Here is a 12,249-nt window from a genome sequence, read left to right on the forward strand (position 1 = left end):
CTTAGTGAGTCATTTTGCTTCTCAGACTTTTCAATTCGGAATTGCTTAATTATGTCCCATGATAGGTCTCTATGTCAAATGCCTCCCTTGTCCTGTTTTTAGGGCTGTATTTGCAGACATTAAGCTGTTTCAAGATTGTTTTTAGGCCAGTTGTTTAGCCAAAGTGAGCTAATTTGATGAATCATTACAGGAAAATTACCTGGCCTCATGGTACATAGTAGGTGTTTAATAAATGTTGAGCCCCACAGTTGCTAACCACCCCTAAATTAGCCAGCCTAAATTAGCTGAGCTTATGCTGTTAAAATACAGCCTGCTAATTCTTAGAGCAAATATTTTTCTTGGTCAGGATTTTTGTCTAGTTGGAAAAGAAAGAACAGTATCAGCAAAATGGCTTTAAACATGTCTTAATGTCATGAGTTTGTCATCCAAGGCTCTACCCAGCATGGGTGCAGGGCTACCAGGCTTTGTTTGCATTGCTTTGAGCTGCTTCTTCAGAGGCCGTATCTGCCTTCTGTCAAAGTTGAAAGTTTCAAAGTTCCACCATCCATGTGGGCACACAGTGATGCTAATGATAAGGTTGGTTGGAGTAGCCTGGTGGTGATGTCATGGGGATTAAGGCATGTTATCTGTAATAAGAATACACCCCCACTGCTGAGTGCAGCTGCACACAGCACCAGTCTTGGGCTGGGCATGATTCTCAGAGCTGATTTTAGAGTCAAATGAAAGCAGGCAATTATCATGTTCTTTAACTATAATCAGCCGAACAGGATACAGGTAGCCGCAAAATGGAGTTATTTAAAACAGTAACAAAGTCACTTCAAAAAGGGTAATAATCTGGAAGTCTCCTGCTGCAACATCTAGTTAAAGCTGTCCAAGTGTGGAGAAGACAGGGAAGGCTTATTTTGTAACCTCATCAATGGCAATAGTATCAGGAAAGCCTCCTTTTGAAATAGAGGAGTGGGGAACAAGGGGAGGGAGAGCGTTAGGACAAATATCTAATTCACATGGGGCTTAAAACCTAGATGATGGGTTGATAGGTACAGCAAACCACCATGGCACATGTATTCCTATGTAACAAACCTGCATGTTCTGCGCATGTATCCTATAACTTAAAGTAATATTTAAAAATAAATAAATAAATAAAAGGAACCTTGGCCTGGGGGCTGCCCCAGAGCAATTTAGTTTAGCCCCAACATGTAAACTAGAGCCTTTGAAAATGATCCAAGGAGAATCCTGAGTTTCCTGCCATCTGTCAGAGTGGTTACCATGGTAAGAAGTATTCACAAGTGCAGCCAGCTGTTCCAGTCTGGCCTGGTGACTCATCAGCCCTTCAGCTTGGGTTGAAAGTTGATTCTGGACATTGGTTATCTTGGGCAGCATTTTTTGTGACATTCCAATAAGACCCTGGGCTGGGGAACAGGTCTGAAGCCTAAGCATTTCTTAGAATCTGTCAGAGCCTGCTTCTGAGCAGAGAGCAAAAGGTGGTGGATTCAGCTTGGCCCCCTACTAAATCTGGCTCTATCACCAATGATCTATGTGAACTTGGGCATATTTATTTAGGCTGGCTAAGACTTGGTTTTCTCCTCTGTAAAATGGAGATGATTATAATCTATCTTATAGGGATGTGTTTAGAGGAGTACCTCGCTTATGGTTGCTAAACAGAGTTCAGTACACATCAGCTGTTGTTATCATTGCCTTCCGCTAAGAAGCCCATGGACAGAAGTTCCTGCATCATCGCTTGGTAACAGCAGCACAGCTTCTGATGGTGTCCTTGTATTGCAGTAGCAAGCGTGGATTTTACTCTGCATTGTCTATACCAATGAGCTAAGAAAACCAGGAGCCTTGTTCATCTTTCAGCCAGCTGGGTAATGCCTGTGTCAATTCCCATTCCTTTAAACACCAGCCCATTAATTGGTAGTGGCAATGAAAAGGTACCAATAATTATAACAGCAGCTATAGCTCTGCCTCCTGTTGAATACTTCCTCTCTAGCAGGCACTGTGCTGAATGCAACACATAGATAACTTTCTTTAACCCTATGACCACCCTATAAGGTAGTCGTTATTCTCACCATTTCACAGATAGGAAACTGAGGCACCAAGAGGGTTAAAAAGACATTGTTATAAGTGGATGAGTTAGGATTTGAGCTCAGGTATTACTGACTTCAAAGATGGCATTTTCACTATGTCACACTGCCTTCCCTTGAGCCTTTGGGAACAGTGCAGCTTTAAGAGCCCGAACTCTAACAAAGAATAAAATCAGTCTTCTGTTGTAAGGATCTTAACAAGGTTGGCACACTTAGAGCATATTTCAGTGTACTTCTACACAGCTGGTTATTTAGATCTCAGAACATCTCTGTAATTGTTTAATAAGTCAGGAAACGAAGCCTTTGAAGAGTATCAGCAAGCTGCTCAAGAATGCACCCTGGAGGCCGAGCGCGGTGGCTCACGCCTGTAATCCCAGCGTTTTGGGAGGCTGAGGCAGGTGGATCACAAGGTCAGGAGTTCGAGACCAGCCTGGCCAACATAGTGAAACCCCATCTCTACTAAAAATACAAAATTAGTTGGGTGTGGTGGCATGTGCCTGTAGTCCCAACTACTCGGGAGGCTGAAGTGGGAGAATCGCTTGAACCTGGGAGGCAGAGGTTGCAGTGAGCCGAGACCATGCCATTGTACTTCAGCTTGGGTGACAGAGAGTGAGACTCCATATCAAAAAAAAAAAAAAAAAAAAAAAAGAATGTACCCTGAATATACGACAGGACCAACTTTTGAAACCATGGCCATCCTGCATGCATGGCTATGAGACTCCAAGCACATGCACGTTCCTCTCAACCCCATGCTGCCTCTCACCTGGCTCTGGCACATGTTTTAGGTGTAGAGACAGCATTGGGCAGTGGGAAAAGGATAAGTCAATACCAATTCTTGCCAAATGCTAGAAAGCCCTTGCAGGGGTACCTGTAGAAATCTCCTGAGTGAGGATGGAGATGGTGGCCTGGCGGGCCAGTCAGGGACCAATTAGAGTTGTCCATTGTGGTTTGCAGTTGATTCTGTGACATATCCCGGTGTCTGGGTTAGTGCTAGGGCTGTGTCAATGGTGAGAGCGTTTCTGTGAGAAGTTTGTGCGGGGACATCCCCAAGTCTAATGCTTGGCTGATTTATGGTCTTCGTTTCTGTTTGTATAAACAAAGCTTCAAAGCTTCTTGCCTGCATCTGTGTAAGGAAAAAAGCCAGAGGACAGTGAAGAAATACTCTGATGAAGAAAAGACCTTGAGGACTGGCTACGTGACCACTGGTATCCCCTTGGGCTTTGCTGCGCAAGGAGTGCTGTGTGCTGCTGCTGGTTAGGAGCTGGCTTTGATCTTCCATTTGGTCAAATGTGGCTGGTTTTCTGCTTGGTACCCACAGACGACTGTGTTTAATCCATTTATCGGTAATGTCTGTAAGTTACTGTCCAGATAAGGAGCCTCCACATCACATTTTGCAGTTGACCACTTTGTTCTCATCATCTATGTAACATTTGTGCAATCAGGCAATCATTTATGCATTCACCCTTTTAAAACTGAATGCCTTCTGTATGCTGGGTGCTGTACTAGGTGCTAGAGGTCGGTGTGAAACAGAGCCAACACCAGTCCTGCTGCATGAAGCTTTTACATCTACAGGTCTTTCCAAGCACAGCAGTAAGTGCACTCAACATTAACCATTGTAGTATTCTAGAAAGGAATTCCTGTGAAGAGAATTTCATCCAGTCATGTAGAAGCACATGTATTAAAGTGTTTAAAATCTCATCTGGCAGTTGTTATGTAACTCAGGTTCGACTTTACGTGTCTCTCCTTTGGGCTGCTACTCATGGCAGGAGGGGATGCCGAAGGGAAGGGTGGGAATGCCAGACTCCTTTGGCTATACCTTTCAAGCATGGGATAAGATGTTCTTACCATCTAAATACTGGAACATGTGTAGGGGCAAAGAGGGAGAGCTTGCCCCATCACCCCCTGAAGGTTTGCTGAAAATGAACTGACAAAGGGCAGGTGAATAGGAAAAAAAGGCACACAAAATTTATTTTAATATGGACCACACAGGGGAATCATAGTAGAATGGTTACCCAGTAACCCAATGGGGTACAGATGCTTAAATGCCCGTCTTAGTAGGGGAGGGAAAAGGGGGAAATATGGCTACTTGAGGGATAATAAATGATTTTGAGGGGGAAACGAGTGGGCCTAAATGGTTAGTAAATAATTTCAATGGAAATTGAATGGGATGGAGAGCTGACAGTGATTTGGGAAGAAGTTGGCCTGGGCTCTAGGTGTGGCATTTAATTTTCAATCTCTTCCTCTGTAATATGAATTGTAATCTTCTCTTCTCTGGTGAATGAAATGTCAGGAAAGGCAATTGTATTCCTCTTTGGCAGATCTGGCTTTTAGATAGATAAGGGAACTTCAGAGAATAACTGCATCCTGTGGTTTGGGAGAGACAGAGGATTAAGAGACTGTGTGGTAAGGAAGACAGGGAGCAAGGTCGGAGAAACTTTGAGACTGCTTCAAGTCAAAGCACCATATTTTGGCGTAATGGTTTCTGAGTCCAAACACATGCTACCAGAAATTGCCATTCACCTTTCCTTTGTTGATGGGGGAATTAAAATACATTGAATAATGTTAAAGTAAAACATTTTTGCAACAGAGTAAAGGTCATAATTGGGATGAAAGCCATACTTTTATCACCAGTGTAGGGAAAAAATGTCCACTTTGTTTTTGTTTCATAAGCTATGCTGTTTTCAAAATAAGGTACATTCACTCTTATGGTGATGACAATAAGGAGTAGGGATTACAATTAGTAAGCCAGCTGGTTTCCTACACTTTGTCAATGTACAGGGCTTATCCTGGTCCAAACCTGTTTCCTGGTGCTTGAGAAACACAGAATCCTGCCATGCTTTATCCCAAAGTGGTTCTTCTTAGTTCTCCTGTCCCTTGGAGACATGGCCCAAGTAAATTCCATCCGGGTCTTAGAATCCAGTTCAGAACAGCACATTCCCTTTGGAATATCTTGCTCAATGCAGGCCATCCTTGTTCAGACCAAATGACTGTTTCGTCAAGTTAGATGGGTCCTCATCCGCCTCTACCCTTTCCAATACGTTCGTTCCCTTTGTTCTTCAAATTCCAAGTGATAACATGACTGTGCCTCCAGCACTGGCCTTTGCCGGGCTCCTTGTTCATCATCCATGTTAGGGCTGCATGGTGTTTGTCACTGTTGCACTTGATGATAGTGACTGCTCACCTTGTAGTACATAGCATCAATTGGTTCCCGTGTTTTCTCATTTAGTGAAGCTCCCTTCCATTTCTTTCCTGTAGAATTACCCTTTATGACTACCAAGCCATGTGTAGAGCCAACAAGGAAAGCAGCGATGGCGCCCATGGCCTCCTGGATGTAAGTACTATGCTGTCACTCAGAAAACAGCTGCACATTTCTGTCTTTCTCCCTGTCTGAGTGTTATCTTCCTCTTTGGAGTAATCAAGTTTATCTTTTTGCAAAATCATGAACATTTTGACTTTACTCATTTAAAAAAAAAAAAAAAACACTTCAGGCCGGGCGCGGCAGCTCATGCCCGTAATCCCAGCACTTTGGGAGGCCAAGGTGGCTGGATCACTTGGGGTCAGGAGTTTGAGACCACCCTGGCCAACATGGTGAAACCCCGTCTCTACTAAAAATACAAAAATCAGCCAGGCGTGGTGGCGTGTGCCTATAATCCCAGCTACTCGGGAGGCCGAGGCGGGAGAACCGCTTGAACCCTGGAGGAAGAGGTTGCAGTGAGCCAAGATCATGCCACTGCACTCCAGCCTGGGCAACAGAGCGAGCCTGCCTCTCAAAAAAAAAAATTAAATTAAATTAAATTAAAAAAAAGCCACTGCTGTTTCAACTCAAATCCAGTAATTATATGAATGAGAAATGGATCTAAAGTCTTTGATGGATTAATGCAGCAGCCCCTTGTGACAGATGGAAAAAGGGAGAAGTTTTGTTAATTCTCTCATTTGTATATAAAAGAACTTGGTTTTGTTCAACAGAACTTTTCCTTTTAGTTTGTAATAGAGTTGTGAGCTTTTGCCCTAATTCCCATTTTGATCACAGATACTCCCTCTCCCCTAATCATGCCACTGGGTTTCAGCATCGTTTTCCCTGGAGCTGATTCCTTGGTGATGTCACAGATGAGGATCAATCAGCATAGCTATTGTACCATTAGAAACTGGCTTTCAGATGGCCAGAAATTAACTGTTACCACTTACTCCCAAATTAAAAATATAATTTACAACGCATAGACAATGTAAATTTGGCCAGCAATACCTAAAAACACAGAAAAAAAAACAGACATAGTGTACCTCTGGATAGTCTGTCATATGTGTTTAAATATAACCCTTACAATGTTATTATTTTTTAAATACCAAAAATTAACCTAAAATTTTGTTTGAAACACAACACTTAAAAGCCATTTTGGCTTTAAAATATGCATACTTTCTAATTTGCAGATGTAAGATGTTACAAGGGGATTATTTAAAAAACAGATAATTAACACGGTTCTCCTACCCTGAGGGAGCAAGAAATGATTCAGAGCTGGCAAATTTGTGAGAGGCAACTAAAATGAATATTGTGAAAAATACAGCTTTTTAGTGAGACTCACTGTGTCTTTCTAACCCAACTCCCCTAACCTTAGCATGAATAGTTCCAGACATTAAAGGTTCCCAAGATATATTTTCACCATTAGATTTAAAAGCTCAGTGGCTTTATGCTTTTAGATGATAATGTGCATTTAAATTTTTTTAATCCTGGATTTGCATAATCCCTTTGTTTACTCATATATTGAGCCAATGCCTGGCATGGAATGCCTGAGTGCCTTCCCCTGGCCTCAGAGCGAGCTGCCCCTGCTACTGCCCTCTTTCCCCCACAACCTCCAAAGCTTCCTTAATCCTTTTATTCACTCTCTCCTTCCCCTGACCCACATTACCCACCCAGCAGATACAAAGACACAACATCGTCCCATAGTCTGACCACCCCGGTCTTTTTGAAAGCAAGATGATTATTTTTCAAGCCGTAAAATGTAATGGCAAAACCGCAGGACTGCAAAGTGTGGTTTCAGGAAACTGTTAAAAGTTCACATCCTTATCTGACCCTAATCCTGGCGGCCCAGAACACTGTGATTCAAGGAATGATGTGGAAGCACTCGGTTGAACCAGAGCAAGAGATACACCAAGTCTGAAATCTGGGTGGGCTGGGAAGAGCCTCAGCATTGTTGTTGTTGTTGTTCTGCCCATTTACTTTCTGGCCGGACTGGGAAAGTTTTGAGAATGATTGGGGGCATGTAAATTTGTTCTTGTTTCATTTAAAACTGGATAATTCCTCCATTCTCAGTTCTAGTTCTTATAATTAAAATGCTCAGAAGGTGGGATTAAGCAGCTCTAGCTGCAGAAGCAAGGATTTGGCATGCATTTCAATTCTCCGATATCTAAAGGCAACCACAAAAGGTTCTGAGATTCTTCTGGACCTGACATCTGGAGCCCAGAGCCCGGGATTTGCCAGTGTCATTGTCTGTCTCTCAAGTTCACCCACCACTCACATAACTGGCATAGCTAGGTACAAAGAACCAACTGAGGGGGAGACTTGGTATTTTCCAGAATTCAGGAAATTGAATTATCCACATAGGAAATATCACAGAGTAAACAATCCAACTGCTTTTTTTAATTAAAATATTCTGAAATAAAGATTAGGCTTTCAATGCCTTCTTTTATAGAGTGAAGGGGATTTTCAGCAAGGATAAAATCACATGTTTATATGGTTATCATTTTCTTCAAGTCCAAATATGTAAGTGTGAGAAAAGGCAGCTTAAATCCTACATAATTCATGGACGGCATTAAAATCAGGTGTATGCAATTTTTGCTTATTTTAGTGAATGACATACAGTGATGGAGAACAGAGAATCCCCTTTCCAAGAGGCTGCCCTGTAAATTACCATTTGAAATTAGTTATATGATTCCAGCCCCCTCAGCGTTAAGCTTCAAAATATTAGCCCCTAGAGGGTAAAGGTTTAAGCATCGGGTGCTGAACTTCCTTTTTCCTCCCACTGATAACCCTTGTATTAGATCAGGTTTATTTTACTTGTAAATCACATCTCACTAGAGTGGAGTTCAAAGTTTTAAAATGTTTGTTTTAGGATACAGTATCCAACAATTTTCTTCACTTAGCTAGAACGCCACTGTTTTTTAACATGATATCAATCTCTCTAGAAGAATAACATTGTCTTTATGTAAAGCCCTAAATTAAGCTACAAATTTCTTGTGCACTACATTGTTTTTAATGAACTGAATTCTTCTCTTCAGCCTTATAATGCCTTCCTCTCTGCAGTAAAATGGATCATGACAGAACTTGTCTGGTAAGTAAAATCTGCTGCATTTTTTGAAAAGTGTTAATATTTTCCTTTTTGTATCATAAAGTGATCTAAGAGATTCTGAGTCATGCTTTCAATAACCATTATATTCCTAGTACTCTGAGATAACTTCATTGAACTTCATTGAACATCTCAAAATATTGAACACAGAGACCAAAAAATGATCTTTTATTAAGTGACTCTTGATCACGCCTTATGCTATTAGGTCATCGTTTAGCAGATTATTTGCAATACAGAACAAATTTACTTATTGTGGTTACTGTTCAATTTCACATGGATGTCTGGCTGATTTTACTGCAGCCTGGGTGGGCTGTGGTCAGAAGAGCACACTGCTGTGACTGTCCACCATGCCACTTTGGCTGTCTTGGCCTATGCAGGAATGGGTGCCTGTGAGATTGTCAGCTAGGGCTGGGGGGGCTTTCTCAGGTATGATTTCATTGTTTATTCTGTCAAACTATGGTCTTGTTTGGAGGTGCTGGTTGCATCTATGACTTAGATAACACTTGAAATGGCACAAAGACGAAAGTCTTGACTTTCAGACTAGATATTAGACACATTACAGAAACACCGTGTCACACAAAAGGGAAGAATTACATAGATGAACATGTAAACAAGATTGTTTAAGGTTGCACCAAACTCTCTCATTCTTATTTCCCCTGCTTATTTCCTACAGACTCCAGTTCTGTGGGTTTGAGGCACATTTCATGCCATTTGATGGATAGTCACTGTCCTCTTAACTTAATGTAACCTATATTAATTTAATAAAGTTTGTGAATTCAAATGGGAAGTAAATTCTCCATATACACATGAGACAGAGAAACAACATTAACAGATAATAGTGGGATTTTGATTGAGAGAGAGCTGCTAGGAATAGTAGCCATAAGCCTGAAAAACAAATGACCAAATTTTGATCTCTCTTCATCCATTGGAGGATAATTTATATTATTTTTGTGGTCTTTACCAGCCATTGAGAAATGTTGATTTTTATGAAGTTGCATTGTGACATAATTTCATAGAGAGAAGTCTGTTCCACCTCCCTCTATACACACACACACATACACACAGAGGGGGCTTAAACAAGTTCGAGTCGCAGTATTCATTTTGAAAGCATGTTTTATTACTACAGTTCATAGTCTTGGTAGAGGAGAATATTCTATTTGTATTTCTGAACTAAGGGAAGAGAAGCTCATTAGAAATTGGCTTTTTACTGTGGAATCAAACTAGATGATATTAAGATTGAACAACTGGTGAACAATAACGAGAAAAGTATTTCAGCCTATACAGCAGGTTATTCCTCATCTAGGAATCTTTGAGTCTAGGTGAACCTGGCTTTAGGGATAAAATAGCCTTTCACAAGAAAGATAAACCCCTGTGAAAATTTAGTGGTAACTCAGCCAACTGTGTTGATATCTCCAAATTGTGATGTTCTCAAATGAGGTAAGCGATGCCAAAGAATACAGAAAGTCACTGTTCTGTGATATGGGCATGGATGACGAAGTAACATTGGGCTTTTCCACGATCTGTTTAGGTTCCTGGTGGAATTTAACCTCTGCAGTTGGTGGCACTCCGATATGACAGCTAAAGGTGAGCAGCAACTGGTTTCTGTTTCCCAGCTTGGAGGGATAAGCGCTGGGTTCACTGGCTACTTTTCGTCAGGGATGTGCTGGCTCACAGAAAATTCCCCAGGACAAAGTGATGATTTTTCAGCTCTGTCAGCAAAAAGCCACCCTTTGTGCTGAGTGCTGTGCTATCCAGTCTGACACAGAATTCCACAGACTTCATTCAGCCCACGTTGAATGTACATCTTGATCTGTTTCCTTAACTAAGGCTTTGAGGTCGTACATTGCACAGGTAAATTCTTCAGAAAGCTCATGGGCAATGCTGAAATAGAAGGGAGACAGACACACTGCCTGTGTCTCAGGCTAAATGAATGATTAGCCATTCTATTTTTGTTTTCACAGTTACCCTCATAGAACATAAATCTGACCGCATTACTATCCCTTCTCAAATACCTTTGATGATTTGAGGAGGGTGTAATTAGTAGAGACTCTTGGAGGCATGGGTTGTGGAGTTAGAATAGGTTTCAGTCCCAGCTTAGAGGTTGGCCTTGGGCATATCAGCTGATCTGTCTCCAAGGCTCAGTTTCCCTATGCTAGCACAATGGGGAAAAATAATATTTATCTTAGAAAGTGAGTGTGTGTGTGTGCGTGTATGTTTAATGCTATGAGAAATCATATTACGTGCTGACCACAGTGACTGGAACATAAGTCCTCAAAAAATAGTAGCAATACTGCATGTTCTCATGTATAAGTAAGGTAAACATTGAGTAAACATAGACACAAAGAAGGGAACAACAGACACTGGGGCCTAATTGAGGTGGAGGGTGGGAGGAGGGTGAGGATAAAAAAACTACCTATCGGGTACTACGTTCACTACCAGGATGATGAAATAATCTGTACACCAAACCCTCGAGACATGCAGTTGACCCGTATAAAAAACCTGCATGTACCCTCCACACCTAAAATAAAAGTTGGAAGGAAAATAAATAAATAAAAGAAAGAGTATCCGTAATTATAATGGTGGTGACACTGTGACCATGACAATGATGATGATCGCCTACAAATCCAGTGATCCTTAATGAACGCTGGCTCCAGCAGTCTGCCCCAGGCCTGCCCACTCATGTGCTATTTCTCAGATACACTCTGTTCTTTCTTTCCTTCATTCATGTTCATTTTCCTACTTGGGAGGCCAGGGACTAGTAGGCTATTACCATTCTTATTATTTCTAACTGTCTGTCTTTTAAAAAAGAGATTGATTAGTCACATATCAGCATTTCCCCAGGTGCTGGATCTATTTTAATCTAACATTCACTTTCCTTTCCCTTAAGATCCCAGTCTGTGAGGATTCCCTCAACTCCCTCAGGCAGAATGAACATTTTCTTCTTGCTCCTGCCCCAGTCAGCTCATGCGTTATCCTATCTCTTCTTTACCATTATTGCCTCACTGTTTCTGTTTTACACTAACCTAGAATTTCTTGATGGTAGGAGCTATGTCTTAAACATTGTTCTCTCTTAACACCTAACTGGTGCTGAGCACACAGTAGGTGCTTTATCTTTGCTGATTCAATATCCTAACAAATCTTTCTGGTGCTAGGCATGACCATTAGGGTCACTATAGTCATGGCTTTGTAACTTACACATAGGCTCATTTTGCCGGAATCCAGGAACTCTCTGATTTCTGCTTAGAACATGAGATGGAGCAGAATCTGCTGAGTTCTGCCCCTGCTGATGCCCGCATAGTTTGCTCTCTGACAACTGGGAGCCTAATCCATGCCTGTCCAGGCTTGGCTCTGCCCTGGGAGGCTGACAGCCCAGTGGAGCAGGGCCCCTGTGTGCTGCTTTCATCCACACACATGCACACTGGTCTGGTGACCCCCAGGACTTGGACCCAATTTTGCTTCTCCCTGATGGGTTGAGTTCTGAGTGACAGTGAGTGCCCCAAATCCCACTTATAGAAATTCAGCCTGAGGACATAAACCTGGATGGGAACAAAGGTTTCTATGATAGGATGATCATCACCAGGGAATTTATAATTGCAAAGACTGGTAACTCTTTAAATGTCTAACACTAAAGGCCATTTTAAAATAAATTACAACCCATCCACAGAAAGAAAAATGATTCTGTTTCTGAAAACTTTTTGATGAAATTTAAAAATGCTCATGAAATTATAACAAAACAAGACAAAACCCAGGAAACAAAACTGTATATACACAAAAACACATAAAATGGTGGGAGGAAGGAGATATGGAGCTAATTAGGGTCAGTAGTT

At 41.6% G+C, this 12,249-nt stretch overlaps 1 protein-coding gene across 3 annotated transcripts in view; it reads left to right on the top strand.

The window, feature by feature from the left end:
- The window catches only part of CACNA2D3 (calcium voltage-gated channel auxiliary subunit alpha2delta 3), a 939,729-nt gene that overhangs the window by 870,801 nt on the left and 56,679 nt on the right, over positions 1–12,249 (top strand). For all 3 annotated transcript variants that reach the window (XM_031009416.3, XM_031009417.3, XM_055383540.2), the window contains 3 exons: positions 5,340–5,415; positions 8,355–8,407; positions 9,951–10,006. In XM_031009416.3, coding sequence (XP_030865276.1) covers positions 5,340–5,415; positions 8,355–8,407; positions 9,951–10,006 — 185 coding nt within the window. The remainder of the gene's footprint in view (positions 1–5,339; positions 5,416–8,354; positions 8,408–9,950; positions 10,007–12,249) is intronic.

This window comes from Gorilla gorilla, chromosome 2, assembly GCF_029281585.2.
Source record: "Gorilla gorilla gorilla isolate KB3781 chromosome 2, NHGRI_mGorGor1-v2.1_pri, whole genome shotgun sequence".
Classification (NCBI taxonomy): domain Eukaryota; kingdom Metazoa; phylum Chordata; class Mammalia; order Primates; family Hominidae; genus Gorilla; species Gorilla gorilla.